At 37.6% G+C, this 23,953-nt stretch overlaps 1 protein-coding gene across 19 annotated transcripts; it reads right to left on the bottom strand.

Annotated features, from left to right (window-relative positions):
* Positions 1-165: 165 nt before the first annotated feature.
* On the bottom strand, positions 166-19,170 carry CMKLR2 (chemerin chemokine-like receptor 2). 19 transcript variants are annotated; one of them, XM_069022242.1, is made up of 8 exons: positions 18,372-18,498; positions 18,026-18,235; positions 17,678-17,737; positions 16,468-16,684; positions 13,895-14,042; positions 9,331-9,511; positions 4,398-4,485; positions 166-2,961 (listed from the first exon to the last, which is right to left on the bottom strand). In XM_069022242.1, the coding sequence occupies exon 8, from the start codon at positions 2,943-2,945 to the stop codon at positions 1,899-1,901; it is 1,047 nt and encodes a 348-aa protein (XP_068878343.1). In that variant the 5' UTR covers positions 2,946-2,961; positions 4,398-4,485; positions 9,331-9,511; positions 13,895-14,042; positions 16,468-16,684; positions 17,678-17,737; positions 18,026-18,235; positions 18,372-18,498; the 3' UTR covers positions 166-1,898. The 19 variants fall into 19 exon arrangements, 18 of the variants coding, with proteins under 18 accessions (XP_068878343.1, XP_068878336.1, XP_068878337.1 ...); XM_069022235.1 differs by lacking the exons at positions 4,398-4,485; positions 18,372-18,498 and adding an exon at positions 19,155-19,170; XM_069022236.1 differs by lacking the exons at positions 4,398-4,485; positions 18,372-18,498 and adding an exon at positions 18,522-18,537.
* Positions 19,171-23,953: the final 4,783 nt, after the last annotated feature.

Below are 23,953 nucleotides of genomic sequence, written 5' to 3'. Positions count from 1 at the left end.
GGAACATGTGTGTGCACACAGCTGAAGAAAGCTGACATGGACCTTATGGGATTCATAGTAGAAAGGGCCAGGGCTTGATTTCACCTTCCAAAATCTTTGGGGAGGAGCTGTTATAAGAAAAGACAGTCACGACACATTGCTGCTAAGAAAAGCAAATGAACATGCTTCTTTGGAAACAACAAAATTTTATTACTTCACTTGGACTACAGTCAGGAGAGTACACCATTCTTGGAAAGATGTCAGGGAACATGTGAAGAAAAACTGCAAAATATTTGATTTAGGCACATTCAGCAGCACAGTGCCAAAATATTATGATGAGCAACTATGTACCAGGCAGCAAATGACTCAAAGGAAGAATGCTGCTTCCCAGCCCAAAGGGAAATACACTGAAACTCCACTGACCCTGCCTGACTCTCTCAGACTCTGAAACCAGAGTCCAAAGAAATAGTTACAGACCACAGTCAGACTGTTTCTATTTGTGCAGCTACCAATACTGGATGTGCTCATGCATACATATATATATTTTATAGAAAAGCAAATCTATTTACATATAAGGCCTCAATTACAGCATAAGTGCTACTAATGTGTTGGCAGGCCATATAAACTACGTAAATTATCTGAAAGGTAGTTTTATTCTATATGCATAGGCCAATAACTAAATAAAAACATTTCAAATTTACCCAAAGCTCTATGCTTTTACTTTCAGTGGAGTTTTGTCCCACATTCAACTTTCTAATTAAGTGGTATTGCATCAGAAATTGGTTCACTCCACATAGCATATATATATATATACATATATATATACATATACACACATTTGCATTGGTGCATGTGTGATTCTGCAGCAAGCAACAAGTTGGAAGAGAATACAGCGTAACTGGGACTAATTAATCTTTCTTATGGGAGTGGACTCCATTTCCTGGATGAACTGTCTTGCCTCTTATTTGGAAAAGAAGTCTGAATTTGGCTACAGACTTGTAACAGAATACTGATGAATTCATTCCACCCATTTTTTTAAGCTTGACATTAAGGCGCACAAAATGTTATATTATTTCTGTATCTTTGCTTGAAAGAGCAATAAAGACCAATAGTTTTAAACCTCTGTAGGACTAAAATTTTAAACATAGAAAAAGAATGTGGCACAGAACCTGTAAGAAATATTTTCACAAATTCTTTGCACATTTTGAATGAGCCTAATACCTCTATGAAACATCTGCTCAGTATTTCGCACTCAGCTGGTGATAAAAATACAAGTGACCAAGAAACACAGGGTCTCCTATCTTAGTTTTGAGTATAAGATAAAACTTGTCTTCTCCCAATGCTCTTTATTTCCATATTTTTCTTTTTTGACAATAGAAGGCAGCAATTCAGTGTTCCCTGTCATGGCAGTCTTCTCCAGATGAAGAGTGGAGCCACTGATAGCTTCACTTAGGTGGGATGTAGCCAGGGGATTCCTCCTTGAGGCAGTAGTAGGCAATCAGGAGACTCATGACCCAGTGACATCCGGCCACAACCTCTTGGATGCGAGTGCCTCAATTAAGAGTGGTATCAGCAATGGCAAGGAGGAATATTTTTACTATGTGTTCTTTTGATATCAATGAGGTGTGGAACCACAGCAAAACAACAGGATTATAACAACATTCCTCATCAAAAGCCCCATTAGAGTAATTCCACCTATGCTGATAACTTTCAGTTCAGGCTGTATGTGCATTGCAAGGACACACATCCAAATCATGTGTCCCCTAAAAACCTTTCCATTAAAGCAGCAAGTGCAATTAAGCCAGCTGTTTACAGAAAACTGCATATGCAAAGATGCACATCTGACTGGCAGATGTGAAGTCAAGAACACCTCCAAATCTCCTGTCAGCTCTTTTGGAGAGAGCTGGTGACAAGAGCAGTCACTGGGCAGTTTCACAGTAGTGCACACGCGCATTGTCTGAGCTCCACAGCTGCTCGCTGACCGTTCCCGAGCGGCTCACCTCCCACAGGGCCAGCTTCAGCACCTCAGAGACTGTGGTCTTGACCTGGGCTTGGAACTTTTTGCTAATCAGAACATAGAGGATTGGGTTGAGGCAACTGTTGATGAAACCAAGGCCAGTGGAGAGTGGAATGCCATCCTGTAGTAAGTCATGCAAGTTTTCATCATGGTGAGCAGACAGCTCCACAATGCTGAATATATGATATGGTGTCCAGCAGACAAAAAAAGCTACAACTACAGCAATGATGGTCCAGAAAAGCCTGCTAGAAGTCAATACAGTTCTCCTCTTCACTTTGACAATCAGCAGTGAGTAGCAAATAACCATGGTCACTAAAGGAAAGAGGTAACCAAATGCAAGCCTCACCCAAATGAGAATGTGATGTGTCAGCAAAATAAGTTCTCTGTCATGCACATGGAAGTTGTTGTAGCAAATGGTGACATTGTTGAGAACCGTAGCTGTGTCTCTAAAATATAAGGCAGGGCCACCAATAATTGCAGCTGACATCCAAATGATCCCACTCAGAACGAGGGTGTTCTTTACAGTCCTGTATTTGTAGGAAAAGACTGGGTGGACAAGGCGGATGTAGCGGTCAAGGCTGATGAATGTCAGGAAGAAAACACTGGCAAACATATTAAGTAGTGCAATGAATGAGTTCATTTTGCACAGCCACTTCCCAAAAGGCCAGTGGAAGCCCATTGCCACATATGTAATATAGAGGGGCAGGAAGAGAACAAAAATGAAATCTGCAATGGCCAGATTCAGGAACCAGAGTGTGGAAACAGATTTATCCCACTTAAAGCCCATAAACCAGATGACAATGGCATTACCTGGGACTCCCAGCAGAAATGCCACACTGTAAAAGAAAAGGGAAATGATATGGGCAATGCTGAGGGAGGACTGGGGTGACTCATCTTCCTCAGACAGATCGTAGAAATAAGAGTAGTTCTCAAAATCTTCAAATGTCATGTTGCAGAGTGGCTTTCTGGGGGAGAAAAGAAATGAAATGGTCAAAGGAGAAATGTTTTACTGCACTGTAAATAGTAAACTGCAATTCTTTCAAAGTCTTGGTCATAAAACACAAACATTGACTTAGTTTGGCATATCTATCATCTTTTATCTATCAGCTGCTAGCACAAAACGCATGAAGAATTTTGGTCACAGGCATTTCAAGAAATGTTCCAATCAAAACAGTGCTGAAATCTCCAAGAACTGTTTTCCTTACATTAACTTCTTAACAGACAGCACTGAGCACAGTACCACTGATAAATTTCTAGGAGACCAGATTTTTGCTGAAGTATGATTTTGCTATTCTTTTGTGGTCAGGTTTCATACTTCACTGCTCTGTTCCTATGTAAAGCAAGTTTTATGGATTACATCTGCCTAAAATCAGAGGAGCATCAGACATCTATGTAGGGAAAAAAGTTCACTAAAAATGCCAGGAAGCCATCTTTTATAGAATTACACCCACCACCCCTTCCTCAAATTATAGTTAACAAAACAACAGACAGCAATTTCTCCAGCAACTAAAAGTTCATGGGTTAAATCATCTCTTTCATGTATGTCTTTGTATAAAGAAATAATAATTTTCAGGCACATTTAAAGTATTGGATTTCCTTAACACAGCAAAGGATGTAGAGAAGAAAACATACAGAACATATTGCAGGGATAATACAACTGTGGTATTCTTCCACTAGTGAGCTGAGAAGCAGGTAATAGATGAAAGAAAATAAAGCTTCCCATGAACATAAAACACACTGTAAGGGCATAAATGAAACTATTTGTGGGTCCTTTTTTTTTTTTTAAGGCAGAATTACAGAATTTTCTTAGTTTTCTTCTCTCACAAAAGCTCCTGGAACTTACAAGTACAACATGATTTTTCACATAGAAATTTTTTCTGTGGGTGGGAGGGAAGGGGAGGGGGAGGGGAAAGTGGAATATAAACCAAAACTGAGGGAAGAAAAATTAATGGGAAATCAGACAGGAAACAGAGTTTGAACAACAGAAAGAAAAGCAGTCAGAAGTTATTTCACAGTATTATTTCACAGCATTTATTTCGCAGTATAGACAAAGCTGCAGCACATCACAGGTGGCCACAATCAGACAAAAGTATCTGCAATGATCAAAACAATTATTCTGCTAAACTCTGTTATCATTTAAAGCTGAATTGTTTGGCTGGACTCAGCTGCACTGAAGACCTGTGCCTGAGAGCAGTCAATTGGCTGTACTATGAATTATCTTACCGCTAAACTTCGGAGTGCTATCTCCATTCCAAAACCAAAATTCAGCCCGTGCTTTTGGAGCTCGGCCCTGCATTCCTGCAATTCCATTAATTATAGCATGCTAAGGACAACAGGAGAGCAGCCTCCAGAGCACACTGCCTGCAGAACCACATCTGCAAACCTGTGCTCACGTACTTACCTTTCCTCCAAAAAGTAGTTCGCTCAGTTTGAAAGGATTACTCGCACCAGGGAAGCTACGCATGTGCACACGCATTAACAGGATTAGACTTCTCATGTGTAGATGGATAGACAAGGAAGGAAAAAAAAGGTTGTGTAACTTTATATCTCTTGATTAAAAAAATGTGTATTAAGAGTCAGCACAGCCTGTTCTGTCAAGAGGCTGTGATAGCATTTGTGATTTACATCAGGCTGAAGGAATGTTATTTGGTTTGCTGTCCTAATAAATGATACTTATTGGCCTGCATTTATGTAATTACATGCCCCTTGGGGGTGGATTCTGCATCAAATACCACTACCACCCATCTGAGTAATTTTTTCAAACAGCTTAACAGCTGCTGAGAGAAGAGTATAAACATGAAGCAGTACCACTAACATCTGGAACATTACATTTGGACAGTCAGGTTAATAACTGGATTTTTAAGGTTTGCCCATACAAAAAACTATACCTTCAAATCAAATTTATGCAATTAAACAAAAAAATTTCCAACTATAATGACAATGATAAACATTTGCCTACTGTCCAACAACGTTAATTTTATATTTAACATTTTAAAGATGATATATAGCAGGAGAAAAAACACATACCTAAATAAATGCCAAATATTTCCCAAGCCTCCTGTAGTTTAAAACTCCATTGAAAGAGCATACCTTTAGAATGCAAGTATTTTTCCAAGCTTATATTTTTCCTCATCTCTAACTCTAGTCTTCAACGCCGTGACTCTTTAGCAGTGGGAGTAAAAAAGCAGGAGGAACATTGCTCACCACTGCTCCAAGTGCACAGATGCTGAAATTAGATTCTATGGCTAGGGCTCAGCAAAGACTGCCAATTACATTTGCAAAGCCCAGAAACTCTTACTTCTGACATTGACATATAGGAAGCACTTCTATAGAAGGACTCATGGTGTTAAGCCCTGTCCTGAAAAAAGATAAGCAGTAAGAGATTGCCAGTGGAGTTACACTGGTTTACATCAATGAGGACACAGATTTTTTCCATTAAACATAATTCATCAGAGATGTTTCTCTGTGGTCTTGAAACACACTGTCTCTTCATACATGGCTCTGAAATTAATAAATTTCCAGAGTCAGAACTATCTTGTAGTTCAAGTCTGACTTAGGATATGCAGCCCAATAAGTATCATTTATCAGGACAGCAAACCAAAGGTCTTGTGAAGAAATCTAATTGTATTCCTTATTCTGACACTAATTTCCTGTATGATCTTTGACAAATGGCTTACTTTCCAAGCTGGAGAAATTCTCATTAACCTGTTTGCAGACTGAGGCTCAGTAGAAAAAACAATACTTTCAGACAGCAGTTTCTGCTTGGCTTTTAGGCAACTGCTAGAAAGGGTAAGGGAGGTTTGGTGCAGTTCTTTGGCTCAGCGTCTGCTGGTCTGGGGAGCCAGTGCATGGAAAACACTTTTCAATAAACAGGAAAGTGTGGTTAGAGGCCTGCCAATAAGCCTTGGTAGCAGCTACAGGTTAAAGAACAGTGTTCTATTGCTTATGGATTAATATAACCAAGTTTAGACTTCATCCTGTCCTTTTTAAAAAGTTTTATTTTAAATAGTAAACACTCTGTGCAAAGTGTATGCTCAGCATTTGCTTGACGAGTCTGTTCCTGTTCTCTGAGCCACAAGCAGCTCTGAAAACTGAGACTCCTTGATTCAGTTGCTTAATTATGAAAATAATTGACCAGGAGGTTTCATTTCCTGTCCTCTTTTGTAAAACAGAAGTTAATTACTAAATGACTTTATAGGAATATCACAGGATGGCACTTGGTGCTTTTAGATCCTGGGACAGAAAGCAGAATTGTCAAGAAATACAGATCATCAGGAAATATTTCTAAAATACAAAGCCACAGAACTGCTAGGAAGAGACTTCACAACATGTTGAATAAACTGTCTTTCTCTGAATTTCAGCAGGGAATTACAGACTTGGATCTCAGTTGACATATTCATAGCTTTCTACTAAAAGTACCTAGAGTTTGTGTCCTCTGCCACTATTATAGTTAAGCTATAATGACAACTTGGACAAACTATTGGATCTGCCTAAAATAGAACAGCTCTTGCAACACTAAAAATGGCCTTACAGTTATGACATGGGACCAGTACTTTGGAATCTATTCATGGCTATGCCACATGCATCCTGCTTGACCAGGGGAAGTCGTTTGACCTCTCCACACCTCAGCCCTGAGGTCAGCAGAACAGCTTTGGAATTAAATTACATTGGGTTTTCAGTCTAAAATAGAAGAAAACAAAAAAAAAAGTAACAATTTCCGCCCCCCACTTCACTTGAAGCAAAGTCCTCCTGGGGGTTCAAAGTTCCCTGGGCACCACACAAGTTAGGACCTAACTGAATTACACTGGCAGTCTACACCACATATTCAGGCTCAGCCCACACAACCCCTCTCTCTCACATTTGGTCCTTACTACTTTTGAATTTTACAGAAAGGTCAAAGGGAAGAGTTTATTCATTGTCTATGTTAGTTAAAAGTTAACACAAGTATTTGAGGGGTAGTCCCCAAAACTATTTTTTCAGTGTGATAAATAGTGTTTAGAGCCTCTGGCCAGCTAAATTGGTTTCAGAGGTCACAGTAGTGGGTCCTGACTTACCAGGAAAATCATGGTTTGGAGAGTTGGCTGTCTCAACAGTTCACTTCATAGAGGGAAGATATTACAAAAACCCTCTTATCAATGTATTTTTGAACAACTGTGAGCACATCATATTCCATGTGTATTATCTGTGGCTAATGGAAAGCTCATTTGATTGCATCACTTCAACTTCTGTCATTTGCAAGAGTCAAAAGTTGGAGAACAGCTAGTTTCACAAAGGTCACCTAAAGCCTCCTTGTCATACTGTGTGTCAGCAAGTTTGTCCAGGTATTGAATTCAGTCGAAAGACTTCATAATTTTTTCTTGGAACTTTTGAGGTGACAAATTTCGAATATATCTACCTTCAAAAACATGAAATTCACCTGGCAGTTTATCTGTAAAGTTTAAAACTCAGAAGGCTGAGCAAATTTGCTAGAGGTACATATGTATTTCTGGCAAGCGTTTGTTACAAAGACATAGGATAGATTCTAAAACACACAAGGAATACTGATGAAATTACAGACTGTCATGGACTCATATTTCTCCCTCAAAAGGACAGAGCCAAGATAACCACTTGGCCCAACGCAGAAACATTCCTATAGCAGGAGGTGCCTGATACACTCATACTACAAAATTAAATCCTAGCTATGCTACAGTTTAAGCCTAAAGTTGGCCCTGCAGACAAAGCTACTAGGCAACAAGCATTTTAAGCTAGTATACACAAAGGCAGAATCAAGGCTTGTGTTTATGTTTTCTCTTTCACAGACACGCACACAAACAACTGTCTTTTGACTATCCTTTTAATGGACATTAGATATATGGTAACCTAATTACTTCATATGTCATCCTGAATTCAATAACTGGAACAGGTCACAACAGATAAGACATGTGACTGGAAGCCTTTTTGAGCCACAATATAGATGTATTTGTTCTAGCAGATAAGAAAGGAATGCAAATAACAATCATTCTCCATCATGTCTCTCAGTGAAGCAGTGTTAGAAATGTGTTTGCAAGGTACTGGCTAGACATCTCCTAAAACTGAGGCCAAAACCAACTTTATTCGAGCAAGGCCAAACATGACCCTGTTAGTCATAACACACCGCTTCATCTGCGGTACTGAAGTCATTTGACCAGATAACAGCCTGGTAACATTTTACAGAGTGAGTGTTACAGCAGGATTAACAAACCCATATAGCACAGACTCAGTCAATATGGGTAAAGCTATGATTTCAGACCAGCAGTTTTGCTGACACAGAAATGTGAAACAAAAAACAGAAAATCCAAACCTATATCTAAACAAGGCTGCTGTAGTAGGAAAAGTATCACAGTAGTTCTGGCCTGAATATAAAATATCTTCCAGACAACAGCTGCGATGGAGCAGTGTACCATTTCCACAGTCAAGTACCTGATAAATGTCTGCAACCAGCAGCTGCGTATCACCAAAGCTGATTTATTTTCTTGCTGATCCCAAGCACCAAGTCTTCCATTCCCAAAGATGACAAAGAAACTCAGATATCCCAGGATATGCACTGGGGAAGGGGAGGGGGCACTTGGTAGTTAGCACTTGTTTCTGCTCTTATTCCCTTCTGTTAATACAGCTAAAAATAAAAATATATTTTTTAATATTCCTTTGGAACATAAGGTGTTGCTGTAGCCACTGCAAATCATGTAACCACAAAAATTGTCCGTCAGAGTCAGAAAAATGACTGGTCATATCTGTGAAACACTTAAAAGTAGCACCATTTTTAGAGAAAAAATTCTAATATTCTTACCAAAAAACCCCCCAACATTTAGCTAAACATTGCCACTTGAGACTCAAAAATTGTCTTATGTACTGTATGTGTCAGCGCTGCCAAAGTATTTACATAACCAGCCATAATGCTTCAGTATTCATAACCCTTACTGAAATGAGGTTCAAGTGAGAAGTATCATCAGTCTGGTTTACAGACGAGAATGCTGAGAGTGACCTACAGGAAGCCTCTGATCAAACCAAGTGCTAAATCTGGAGTCCCTGCCTAGTGGTTCAACCACAGTCTTCTCCTCCTTTCTTAACTTAGCACTGTCCCTTCGCTCATGGTGAAGTGAAGAAACCGCGGCTTCACCCCTGGGAGACCTTCCCCTTCCTGAAGGGAGGCTCCCTTGTGTGCCAGGATGTCCATTGTGGTGGAGGAAGACAGAGCTTACCTGAGCAGCCCTTAGGGTTTCCGATCTGTTTTCTCTGCACGGAAGAGAAAAGCAACCTGGATTTCCACCATTTGCTTGTCATAGCAACTGCCCTGTGTCTGCAGTCCCAGGACATACCTCAGAGCCATTAAGCATGGCTCTCAGATGACAGAGCCCAGCAGGTACACCACATATCCTATTGGCTGGGAGGTAACACACTCATCAAGTATTGTTCTGTGGAAGTTTCACGTGTTTTCTATTCCTCCTCAAAGGCCAGCAGTATTTTCTTTGGCTACAAGCCACCATGATAACTACATACCTAGAGCAACAGAGATACCCGATTAAAAAATTTAAGTGCCTCAGCTTCGCAGTGACTGGATTGATGGGATAATGAATGCTTGCGTTTGTAATTAATTACAGCCTTTTAAGGTTTTCATGCAAAAATTACTTGGAATTTTTACTTTGCAACTGTTTCATATATTTGTGATGAAAGAATATTTTGACTAGGATTCATGTGGTCATTACATGATTGTGCAGCTCTGAGCATGTTTTTTTAAATGGTTGTACTGTTTCAACAAACAAATGCTTTAATCACAACTCCCTCCTAACAAAAAGTAGCAAAGTGAGAGCAGAGGATACAGAGTAAATGCAGATTTTTTCTGCAGTTGCCTCAGCAGACTAAGGCCAACTAAACATAAGTTAGACAACAGCCATTCTAAAGGTATTGCAAGGTAACACCAGGTCATTACAGAAAAAATTCAAAGTAAGACTCTCTCCAGCAAGATACAAAATACCTACCGAATAACAGATAAAAAATAGATTACAATCTGCTATATTTACACTCCTTTTAACAAGAAGAATTAAGAAATAACTCCAGAGAAAACTAGCACCACAACTCATTCCTCTAATATGCCTTCTTACACCCTATTCAATTTCACAGATTAATTTCCTAGTCACTTATTACTGTATGCTTGGTTGTGTACTGCCCTCTAAATTGATCTCTGTTTTCCTAGGTTTATTCTACTCCTCATTAGTACACACCAGCAGTTTCTTCTAGCATAGATGTAATATTGCTATGCTTATATTACTCTTGACACATACTCTTGCATGGGTATATCAGAAGATGCAATTCCAAAATACTTCTAGTACATATCTTATCAGCTGGAATGTTTCAGATAGCATACTTTAGTATGTCCTCACAGTTAATATACTAGGATCACTGTGTACAGTAGATTAAGGGCATCGACTTCTGTATCAGCATTATTCTAATATTCCTACTCATAGAAAGGTAACTATTTTTTTACGTTAAGATCAAGTCTATAATAAGTACTGCCTTTTTTCCTGCAAAACTGAAAAGTTCAAATCGTTAAACACAGTTTCAGAAGGACTGGATATTTATCTATCTCCCTAGCATGGTATGGGGAACACTCCCTAGTGCTGAGAGGAGTAGATGGCATCTATGATTAAGGTGTTAAAATAGGAGCTTGGAAATACTGGTTTTACAGGCTTCCCATATTACCTTTGCAAATGACTTCTCACTTGACTCTGCCAGATATGGTGTAACACTCTCAGTTAACATTACTCAGGTTTCTTAAAAGGGCAATTGTTCTTAACATTTCCAAAATATCTCATTAAAAGGATATGGGGCTGAAGCTCATTAAAAGGGGATCACTAGAAAGAAGAGATGGGAGTTTAGAAAGTGGAATTACATCAACTGTACAGGACTTACTATTCCTTACTACTGACATCACTTTCCTTCTCTCCTCTAGAAGGCCTCAGAAGGGAATGAAAATTGTGTGCCAGGCTCACACTTGCTGAAAGAAGCAAGTATCTTATATTGGGAAAGTACCCACAGGCCCTAGTCTTTGAGATCAAAACCTCACTGGATCCAGACACTATAAATACATAATGAAAGACAGTTCCTGCTTTGTTTATAATTAAACAGAATAAAGAGATATAAGAAGAGTAGGGAAAGGAAGAGACATTTCTTGCCCAAAGCCAAACAGTAAATTTGAAGGTAGAGTTGGAAGCAGAATTCAGAACTTGCCAAAATAATAAAGAGGCAAGTATCTTCTGTGGATAGAGGGAGAAGATGCTGGTTCTTAGTACTTGTGCCTTGTGATTCTTAAAATACATCCTTCAAGGAGTATCAAAAAGGGACAAGAGAGCCTGGGTAGAAGAAGAGAAGTAGGAAAATGCTACAAACTTTTTGCCTGCTAATGTCTCTGGCAAGAACTGAAGACTTCCACAGTGCAGCCCTTTGCAGATAACCCTTGCAAGCAAACCTAACTTGCAGCAATGGGGTTTGTCAGCTTCCCTCTGAATCCAGTAATGAAAAATTATTGTATCTGTAGCAGGTTTGTTCAGCTCCTGTGAAGAATCGTAGCAAAATGGTGGGCCAGGTATAAGAGAGTTGCAACAAGTCAGCAGAAATTCCCTTTGGCAAAAAGCTGCCATGGGCTAATACACTCCTGCTTTAAGGTCCTCAACCTCTGGAACACACTGAAGATACAAAGAGCACAGAAGCAGCTGAACTCCCCCAGAAGTATTATATGCTACCTTTGAGGACACATAACTTCTTTTTTTTTGCCTCAGGAGCCTCAAGCACACCATAAAAGCAAAAGCAAGTGTGAGAGAGCTCACCTCCACATGATGGCATCTCCCCTTCTAGAACCAATGTCTCTTGGACACTGCCTACCCCAGCCACAGCAATCCCTTTCTTCTGCTAAGAGGCCATGAGAAACTGCTCCTCACAGTCAGCTCTCTTGAGCAAAGGCAGCCACAACAGAGCCCTGCACTGTTGTGAAACTGCTAGCTTTAGACTGAATGAACACAAATTAAACCATTATCAGAAACAAAGAGTGCAAATTAGCCAGACAACCAGCCACCACAGTAAGAGAGACAGCAGAACTGCTGGCACTTTCCATGAGACAAAATAAATAAATAAGCAAATAATAAGACCATTCAATAGATTACAATCCCCTGGAAACCTAGCTGCTGCATAGTGCTTGGAACAGCAGAGTTACTAATACAATATTAATATCTAATAACAAATGACAAAGTTCAAGTGTCTCTTAAAAAACACGAGAAGAAAATTCTTTAAGGCAACTGGCTTTATTAGGAAACAGATATAAATTTTCCTCTTGAATCAATTTATCAGAAATAGACACAAGTCTAAGCATTTCAGAAGTTGCTCATTATGTTGTCAGCAGAAAAAGAAATCCTTAAAATTAAAAGAAAGAATGTATAATATACAGTACACAGAAATTGCATTATTTTGATCAACACTTTTCCTCTGCCCTCACCCATGCAGTAAAAATCTGTAATCAGGTCCTGCATAGGAATCCTTTTACAGATCTTCCCTGACTTATGATCCTTTTCCACAAAAACAATTAGAGAATCCAAACCATAAATTCACACTCCAGAGTCAAATAACTTCCACTGTGCCACACTCAAAGAGATTCTCAGCTCAACACAAGTGGACTCCAGTGTCACTCATAGCACATAAAAAATCCCTAGGGTTGAAGTAAACTTGACAGGACCTCTATCCTGTCTGCCCGGCAAAAATTGCTGATCGTATTTTAAATTTGGCCAGAAGCTGCAGTGACATTAAACAAAAGTAAATTCGGTTATCAAAATATTTGCATTCCCCAGTTCAGCTGTGGCAGAACAATAGTACTGTGGCAGATAATAGTGAAAGATGATAGTGAAAGTAAGCTATCATAAGTAAATCAATCTTGAAATCAGTTTCTACGAATCTGCTCTGACAAACTACTTTACCTTGACATACCCTTACTCAATCTCTTGTCCTTAACTATGAATTAATAAGCATTTTATATTATTCAGTGATATAATTTTATTCAGCTGTGTTTTAATTCACAGACAATGTTCAATGCATATATGTCCCGTAAGTCCACAAAACCAGGTCTGGGATATTGTTTGGCTTGTAAGATCACATTTAGAAAGACAGCAGGTGACAATGACACTGTTATCACTAAGTGTGAATAGGAGGTGGAATCTATTCCTGTCTCATTGTCTGGTAGTATACAAGGCTTCAAATCTTATTGTCACTTCTAGGAAACACGTTCCAATACACTTAATGAAAGGTAGATCCATATCCTACCTCATTCCACAACAGTTTGGGAAAACACACACACTTTCCAGCTGAGATCACAGAGACCTTATTTAATTCTGCAGAACTGTAATTCTTCAGAACTACTTCGTTCATCTGCTTTGTAAGTTGAAATGATTTCCAGTTTCTGTTCTAGAATCTGTTCAGATCAGAACTGATGTATTTTTAACTAATAATACTGGAAATTGCTATAGCTATAGAAGACACAGTATCCCTAAGCAAATAAAAAAAATAAAACCAACACATAGGGGACACGGAGGGGCGAGAGAGATTTAAGCCAAGGTCACTTACCATTCTTTGACAGGATACAACTCCCTGAAGTGTGTTTTAACATACTCAAATGTAATTAAAAATTAAATTAATGCACACTTTCATATATTTTCTTGGTGCTGGGTTGATTCAAAGTAATCTTTGAAGTAAATGAGTATTGTATTCTTTCTTCCAAGAAGCTCTTTTAGCCAGTATATGCTATAGCACCTTACAGCATCTGCCTGCAAGTGTTGTTGCAGCTGTAGAGACACATTATTTAGAAGGTAAGGGAGAGAAAGATTTTAAGAGAGTTTGACCTACCTTGCTTAGTTCTTTGAAACAAAAGGCACTGTAAATCAGGGATGTGAGCTCTGTAGCAGAAGGAAGAATGAAATGATCTGCAGAGTTCAGAGTGACTTCAGTGTGATTCCAGCTGCTTCACTTGGCTACTGCCTTCCTTCTAATAAAGCTGCAGAATGATATAACACCGTGTTTGTTTTCAGCTGAGGAAGTTGTTTCCAACTTCCCTTGGTTTTCTAGACCCATTTTTGAAATATTGCCATGCTGTATAATCCCAGTATTTCACCAAAAATAAATGTTAGACATGTGAATGAATCATTTTGGTCAGTGTCCAAGCAAGCAACAGATGTGGTGGCTGATGAATGGAAAGAGACCTTACAGTTGTGGGCTGCTTTTTGTTCTGCAGAGAAGAGGTTGAACAGTATTTCTTTGTAAGCACTCTGGTTTATAGAAAATAATGTTGAATGAGCTGAAAGATGTTTAAAAAGTCACACTGAAAGCATCATTCTGTAACTTGGACAGTGCAATACATTCATTTAGTATTTAGGAATAGTAGATTAATCTCCTTTTGTGTGTAAGAGTGAAGTAAGCTTCTCAAAACACTAATTAGTGACTCTCTCTGTCAGATAGTATAAAATTGGTCAGGAATTTGAACTGGATTTTAGGTGACTGGGCCCAACTCCCAGTTCTGTAAAGAGCCTGATGAGTTTTTGTGGCCAGGCCTCATGGTCTCCATGTTGCTCAATTTCTCAGTCAGTAAAATATAAATATTATTCCACTAGTATCTACCTACCATAGCTTACCTGACTCTAATGGTACCTCACTCATCATATAATTTTAAATCAATTAAGCATCTGTCAGTCTACCTTGCCAGTGGAAGCAATAATCTAACAGTGGTACTCCTCTGTCACTAATGCAAAACACGTAACGTTCCACACTGATTGAATCTAGTCAAGACCAAATTTTCCAGATATCAAATGTATTGATTCCAGTGAAAAATTAGAAAGAAGAAACTCCAACAAACCATTCAACCATCAAAAAAAAAAAAAAAAAAAAAACCAAAACAAAACCCACAGAAAAGTGAAGTGCTTAGTGAGATCAGCTAAACTGGGACTTCAGCATTTGGTTAGCAAGGCTATCAGTTCTTAAGCAAATCTGTTTAGGTTCACAGACCACAGATCTCTTGAGAGCAACCAAAAACTCTTTCTAGCAAAACTAGTCTTCTTTATCTTTCCTCCATGACAGTTCTTCTTGTTCTGCCAATATAACCTCAAACATTGAAAGTGTTTAACATTATACATGTACATTGTACATGAGTGGGAAAGCCTCTAATTCCATGAAAGGAGGATGGGGATTATGCACAGACCCCCTGGACCACGATGAAAGGACAGGGGAGCAGGATCTCTGTGAATATATGGAGACAAAGTGGGTTGCCTGAGGAAAGCACCTCACTTGTTTATTTCTTACATTTTAAAGATTGCCTGTTTTCTCTAGGTAACTGTTTGGTGAATCTTCACTAATAAAAGCTCTTAACAGTAGTTATCTTCTTTTGTAAGATAACTGTAACCCCTTTTGCTGAGGGTTTTTTTTGCCTGTAATGGCACGTGAGTCTGTGTCTCTCTAGGTACTTTGCCAAATCTAGTTATTGTAAGACAGTTAGTTTAAAGGTTTGCACAGTGCTATTTCAGCAGTCTAAAAGAGGAAATTACCGGGTAGATAACTCCCAGACATGATCCACAAAAGAAGATAAAAAACCCCAGCAAACAGTCACAATTTGCCAAATGCTCTTCACTTTCTCGGTGAGCATTCTGCAGAGTGCAAAGGATTCTTGCAGTTTGGGGTAGTGAGGAAGTGTCCTTAAGGAGCTGTTTCCTTCACCATTAACTAAAACAGGTTTCTGACTACTTTAACATATACTGGAGTTGATACCTCAGCTCTTCCATCCTTCACAACCAAGGGAAGATTAAACCCCACAAAGCAATTTTCCTCACCCTTCCTAACCACTGCACCAAACATGAAATAAAAATGCTAAGGGCCCAGAAGTCATTTTGCAGAGGAAAGTTTTCGTAGGAAATTATATTTTTCTTTCAAGACTAGCAGATTAATGCATTTAAAATAATTTTCTACCTCTCTGTCCTACCTACAGTTGCTCCTTTTCCCTTGAAAAGGGCTTTTGCTTTGATGAGCAATTACCCAATTTGCACAGTATAACCAGCATAGTAACATAACTGAGGGGGGGAAAAAAATAGAACAGAATTTTACAGACAAAATTGCATTCCATCTGAAAGGATTCATTTCTACTTGCTTTCTGTTTAGATCTAAATACAGCATTTTAATCAGATGTAGTTTTGATTAACCACAGTGGAAATCTTAAATCCCTGAAAAATGTAAGCTTAGGCTCTAAATCTTTCATTGTTTTAGCTCTTTCTATGCTCAGACATAGTGAAACTGGAATGGTGAGTCATAAATTACATGGCTTTTTAATACACACTTTTGTGCAACCCATTAACCATTGACATAATTTGAATGTGATCTTTTCAGATAATTTTGTGAAAGTTACATGCTTGGAAGAAAATTAATGAGTAAAAAAATACCTTGTTTACTTTCATGTCTTCTCCTTCCTCTATCTGGAAGTTATATTTTATTTTGCCATGTTATTTGTGCTTTTTCAATAGGGTAAGTAATCAAAGTCTTGGGATTTTTACTCTACATTAAGTATGGCAATGTGCCAGACAGCTCTAAAGAGGGACATGCATTCATGAACATACAGTACACGTGGAGCTTGCAAAGCAGAGAAATACTACTTTAAACCTGGTGGAAAAAGAACAAAAGGGAGGATTTACATACAGATAATAGACATTGGGTCATCCAGCAGCGAATAAACTGGATCTATTGAAAAGCAAGATAACTTTAAAAAGCACTTCTGATTCTTTGGGGACTTTTTAACCCTATAAAACAAAACAAAAGCAGAGGATGTATGGAAAAAAATATACAGGGGAAAAACTTTCAGAAATGCTTTACTAGTATTAACCAAAGCACAAATTACAAAGCAATAAAAAAGCCAAAAGTAACTTTTAATATATCTGGATTGCCAATTGCCTGATCGTCCTGACAATTATACCCACTGGATCTTATAAAGCTGCCTATTAGTATGTGCAGATAATCTCAGCACTAATCAACATCCCATCAATGTTCACTAATTCAGTTAAATTGTATAAAACACAAATTTGCAAATTAGGTCAAACAAAAGATATTTAGTTTTTCTCAGGGTTCATTTAAGCTGAACAACACAAGAAAGCAACTACTTACTGTTGTTTACAGTTCGGTCTTTTTTTTTAGAAAAGTAATTCTTCACTGTTCCTTTGTCCTCACTGTTTGAATACCTCATCGACTAAAGTCCACTCTGGAAATACCGAGTTTAACTACCTGACAATCAGGAAAAGGGTAATTTCCTCCCTTGCTGTGAAACTAACGGCTATTCATGCGTATCCTTTAGGTAAAGCTGTAATGTTTACTTGTGGCTTAACTACTCACTATATACCAGAGTCAGCAACTATGACAAAATTCTCCAGCGACACATTTGAACAAACCACTCGATGAAGGAAGGTTTGGCTCATTTAGGCAGGTCCACACCTCTTTCTATGCTGATATTAAAAATCTGAAAGATTTTCATGTATAACACATTGAAGAAATTCGGCAATTCTGTGGAAGGTAAAATCCTTCTCCCATTACTTTAGTTGGGTCAAAACACACAGGCATATAAGTGAATTGCTATGCATGTATATCTGGATGGTATATACATACCAGTTCAAGCTTCAGCACTTCATGTAACTCCTGCAAACACAGTCAGCAGAGTGGTACATTCTATGAAATAATGAACATTAGAGAATAATTTATTATAGTATATATTTATCATGTGATGTATGTATTATATATTATTATATAATGTATGTAATGTATTATTATATAATGTATTTTTACATGATACCTGGGAAAAAATAGTATTAGAAATAGTCTTTGTCCTCCATAGATTTTGGTTTTATACATGCATTTTTTCTCATTTTCCACAAATAAGTATTATTTTCTACATAATTTTCAGACCACAGGTATTCAAACTCTATATTCATATGACAATAAAATAAGAGATTATACCTGCCACTCACATAACACTTGAAATCCATGGAATTCTCAGAGGGTGTCTTGACAACCGAACTTCTGATACATGTCATTGAGTACTAAAGATTATATTAATTGAATAGCTAACCAGCCAACTTGACAACAGTATTTTTCCATTTTAGCCAAAATGCTGTCTCCTCCCATGGAAAGGAATGTCAGTGTTTGGAAAAACGATTTCAGAGAGATCTACAGAGATTAGAGACACAAAAATGAGGCTATGCATACTATAGTTGTTTCACTATGTATTTCACAAAATATTTTCATATCTTCAGTACTGTATACAGATTAACCAACTTGCACTTTTTCACCTCACATAAATTACCTGGAACTACAGAGTTACCTAGACAGGTCTGAGGAGTGAAGCCAGAATTTACTGCACCTTGGACTGAGTCAGATGTCTCAAAATCTGCCCAAAGCCTAGCCAGTCTAGGTTCAAAGAAACCCACAGCACAGAGATGAACCTTAGCCACACCTCTTCAGGATTTAGGCTGCCTCCACCCACTCAGGATGCAAGTCACAGTGTTAATTGCTTACACCCATTCTTACAACAAACAGAGATCTTATTTTCCACTTAAAGTGCAAAGACTGAAGATTCAGTTACTCATCTTTTATCTAATATGCCTTTGCATTAAACCCCCAATCCATTGTTCAAATAGGATTACATTATGATGCTACAATGGGCAAAACTCCTGACCCAAGAGGTGCTTAAATTTCACAGGTGCTTAAATTTCTGCAGTCAGCTATTAAAAATTCACAGCCAAGTTGTTAAAGACTGTTATGATGAATAACAATGCATAAACCAAGCAGATTTGCATGAAGGAGACAATCACCAGTTCCACTCCCTCACTATTCTACAGCCTTGGCTACCATGTTCACTGAGACACAGCTGGTCTTAAACACAAACAAAATGGAGACAGGGAAACTGAAAAGGATTCCAGTTCCCTGCAAAAGACACAGAGCAAAATTGAGTGTTGATACAAAATTTGGGACAGTTCCCTGAAAATACATGCTAATAGTCAGGGTGCCTATACAGGACTCACATGTGATCAAGCAAGGTTGTTGCTTTGCATCATAAATAACTCAAAATCTTAACTAAGAGAAACACCTGTGCATGTGTGGAATTGTAGAGCCCGCTGGTTACTCTTTACAATATTTGATCAGCCATTGATATTCCTTAGGAATTATGAACATGCTAAGCTTTTAAATTGGACAGTAGTTCCTTGCAATGAGGAATGGTTCCTGAACACCAAGTGCAAAGCTGATGCAAATCAAATCTAAATCAAACTCAATCACCTACAGATGTTCTGAGCATGTTCTGAGGTGTTCTGAGTTTGGTGGTTTCAATACATACTAATTTGTATTTTTAAAGTTGCTTTTTATAGTCACCTACATTTGTCAGACTATTTTTCTGTTTAGTGGATATAAACACGTTTTGTGAAACAGGTGACCTTGACGCCACAAGGATTTAAGTTGTTCATCCATACAAATGAATGTGAGACAGCGAGAACCAGTGCAAGTTTCTGCCTACTGCTCTGTATTTGTCCTCTCTGATAACAGTTTTACTTCTAAATCCTACCCAGCTCTCAGCCTCTAATGAGTTGGGAGCTGATAAATCCCTATAAACCTGCTACTTGTGATAGAGGCAAAGCAAATCATTTGATGCTCTGAAAAACACTTTGCTAGTTAAGGGCTCAGTGTATAAGTCAGCCTTAACTCTTCCATTGCCTTCAATACAACCAAAACTAGCACCACCTCTAATAAATCAGCAATGGGCTCAATGGATGAGACATAGGAAAGCAGTCTAAACACAGAGACAGCTAAAATGCCCAATATTTACTTGTCCATTCGAGTTCTAATCCTTAAGCTCTGTCATCACATGCAAAGGTTAATTTTAAATCCTCCTTGCTTTGCAATCTATTTTTTAAGAAGACTATGTGACCCAAATTAAGCACTCAGCATGAACTTCAACATGGAATTTACATGAATATAGAGATTAGACTTAGCATTTCATGTAAAGGATACTTAAGTTGCTACTTGTCTTTTCAAGACAAATAGGCTCCCTTCTTTTAAGAGAAGAGCAGTTTGTGGAGAAGGGAACAGCCACTCCCCCATTTCAGGTTGAGAGACTAGGCAAAGGGAAATTACATTAATTGTATGTACCGGGGATGCAAACCAGAAATTGAACTCCAATTACTTCAGTATTAAAAACAGACAATCTAACAACATAGAATAAATCAGAAAAAGAGACAGGCTAAACTCTGATCCAAAGTAATAGTATGTGAAATGCTGAAGAAACACAAATCAAATGAAAGGCTTTTTGTTTAAACGTTCTTTTTCTCCCTTTTAAATTTTTTCTATGAAAAACTGTTTTCAAACTGTAAGAAAAAGAGACTTCTTTCAAAAAGGCTGATGTTTTTGCTTATCAGCATTCCTAGCCTAAAATTAAGTTTTGTCTTTGGGAAGGACCCAGAACTTCTCTTGTTTAACTTCCTGCTTGCTTCCTGAATAGGATAAAGAAATCTTTCTTTAAATTATTCCCATGGTAAAGCAAAGGAGAGAGTCCGCTTGTTCTCAGATGTAAGAAAATATCTTATGTGGTTTATTGTGGGAGCATTAAAAAAATTTTACGTGATTTAAAACAGCCAGAGCAGAGAAAAATAACACTTACTTAACTGCTTTGGGAATACATTTTGACCCCACCTTAAAATGACTGCAGAACATCCAGTGACTCAACATAATAGTATATATATTTGGAACTACCCATTTCCTATGAATTACACTACAGACAAGAAAGCTGCAGAAACATTTTACATTCTGGATTATCTTAAATTCATATCCATCTATTTAAAATCAGGACAGTTCCATTAAAATGGATGCATATAAACATTTAATTCAGAATATTACAAGGGATAAAAGCCAGTTCGAAACTTCTGGGAGCTTAGAAAATTCTTGATAAACAGAATTAACAACCTTCCAAGAAGCTTTGAGAAAATTATCTCTTTGTATCAGAAAGACATTATTCCCCACTTGAGTAATGGGAACTAATATTTACTTATGCAAAAATGCCTTGAGTTCCTACTATGACAGATTGTGAGGCAGGCTATAAGGGCATGTAAGTCATCTACTATACTTATTTAAAATATTTCAACACACTCACATTGGCATCTGATTAAAAAGCCACATCAGTTTCATACCTTATCTATTAATAAAAAGAAGGATGGTTTAAAACAGGCTAGAGAAATCATTATGCCCTGCAGACGAGACTGATTCTGTTCTGAGTGTATTTCAGCCCTGTTATCTGACTGTGATTAATACAAGAACCTATTGGTCTTTCCCTTCCCTTCATAGCTGAAGGTTCTCAGGCTGCAGAGTTCCCTTCGGCATGGGGGAAATTGAGTCATTTTATGACTTTCCATTGCATCTTCCAGCATAAACATGTCAGAAATTATTGTATATTTCCAGGTAATTTGGTAATCAACAATTATACTTGAAAATCTTGCAATTGTCCAGGGTAATTCTGACTATATCAATCAGACAGTTTTAAAATTGGCATAATTTTTGAAAGTAAATATGAAACAATGGCAAAATAGAATAGAGAAATTCCAAGGAACTGCTATTTTTGAAGCTACAAAAAAACTCCATGCACAACATGAAGGTCAAAGAATATCCTGCAATTCATGAGCAGTCACCTACAGGCAACCCCAAGCCTAATTACTGACCTAGTCCCTTTCTTTATGTCACTTCCCTAAAAAAACAGGCAGAGTTATTTCGGGGAGATGATCTGACTGAACAATCATTAACTGAAAACAGAAATGACTGTGACTGTAACAGTAAACTATTCAGCATTTTACAATGAAAAATGTGTTCTCTGAAAGCAGAATGCTCTTTAGCATACAAACTTCTCAACTGCTGATTTATTTCTTTGTGTTTTCTTTTAGAACAGAACATCCTAAAAACATTTTAATTCAAGGTAATGGAGAGATTTGAAACAATTGCAGCAAAGCTAGGTTATGGATTTGAAATCTAATGTAAGATGGTTAGAAGCCCATTGTGCAAACACTTTCTGAAAACACTGGATTTGGATACATTCTGTAGCCATACTGTTTAAAGTGATCCATTCAGATTTCTCTCCTTGCTGTTCCTTCTGGACAACCTGCCAGCAAATGAACAGCAACAGCAGCTCTAACAGCAATAATAAAACCCTCTGGGATCAGTGCATCCCAGAATTTTTCTCAGCACTATAATAATAAAAATCTCTATATTCTGTACATGTATACAGAAATAAAATATAGAGAGCAAGTCTACTGGAAAAAAGGCATAGAACACAAACTTTGACAACATAAGCCTGTGAAAGCAGCATCATGGCCTCCAAGTAACAATAAAAAATAAACTAGGAGAGGATTTTCTTCTAATAAGATATTGGAAAAAGAGTCAAACTGTGTAGTACTTCAAGCCACCTTTTAAAAATTTAAGACCTGATTAGAAGAAAGTAAAATAATATTTTTAGGAGACAATTCTCAGCCCATGCATTTCAAAAGTGTTTTTTTAAAGTCCTCTCAGTGCTAAATGATATTTCAAACTTTTTTCTTGGTCATTACCCAATCAGGTTTCAATTATAACGCAACTGCCAAGCTTTTTGGTTGATAAAATGGTTAAGCAAACAAAAAGAAAATTAACTTTCAAATTTTTGATCTTAAGAAGGTTGTTCTGGCAAGAAAATGAAAAACAGAAACAACAGCCTTTATAGTATCTTTAAAGTTTTGGGGTTAAGCTAATGTCCTGCATATTGAGGATGTTTGTATTACTAGCACAGGCAAAGCTCTTATTATAAAATTAAAATAACTTTGAATACAAAACAAAAAGCAAAGGTCAATTTTAGATAATGAGAAAGCAAGCAGAATGCCCACAATAAATTTGCCTCTTTGAAATAAAAAAAAGGGTTTGCTTTTCATTTAATTTCAGTGCCATATCAAAGACCATTATTATTTTTAAAAAACATATATTTTTCATTCAAAAATGAGAAAAATGCTTAAAATAAAGAATCCATGTGTAATAGTAATCTGTCAAACCCAGCAAACCCTTGAGTAAAGCAGAGCAAAGAGAACAAGGTCTGTTTTGTAAAGAGATTACCTTTGCCTTTTACACTTCTGAGGAATTATTTTCTTTTACTTTGAAAAACCTTATTAAATATCACACAATTCATACTAAAGGGGAAAATAGAAATATCATAAAGGATCAGATAGTTGTTCCATAACTCTCATACCTGATTTCGGCCAGCGGCCATCATCAGATTTTTCAGAGAAACACAACAATTACTTCTTAGCAATTAAAGGTTTTAATACAGTGCCAGGCACTGTATTACAGCCATTCTACTGTAAATTTGGAAAGATACTTCTTCCCCAAGGCTACTCTGAATGTGAAGTTCTCTAAAATCTACACATGTAGTTACATTGCCTTGTTAGAATCCAGGCTAAAACCAGCAACCCATCTTTGGGAACACTTGGCAAAAGTAATCTCTACATGGCTCAAGCCCCAGACCTTCAGCTGCTGTCAGTCAGTCAACACTTAGCTCAGATCCTTTGAAGAACTTTACCAAAACAAAAATTTAAGGATAAATTAGGCTTATAACATCAGCATGTATAAAGAACATATGCAACAAACTAAAAATCTAGCCAAGAGTTTCCTGCCAGCTAGATCTACCAACCTTGATTTTCTTTCATCACATTCTCTCTTTTCCAATCTGAACACAGCTGTTGGAAGAAATTTGAGACTCTTTAGGAAAGAGGCTGTCTGTCTTTGTTAATTCGTCTTAATGTTTTCATAGATACAACTTTGACTCACATTTGAGTAACAGAAGTGAAAACCACAACAAATCAAAGTAAAAGTAGAAAGCAAAGCAGTGAA

Source organism: Aphelocoma coerulescens, chromosome 7 (assembly GCF_041296385.1).
Source record: "Aphelocoma coerulescens isolate FSJ_1873_10779 chromosome 7, UR_Acoe_1.0, whole genome shotgun sequence".
NCBI lineage: Eukaryota > Metazoa > Chordata > Aves > Passeriformes > Corvidae > Aphelocoma > Aphelocoma coerulescens.
The sequence above is the reverse complement of the archived record's forward strand: the minus strand, read 5'-3'. Positions and strand labels throughout refer to the sequence as shown.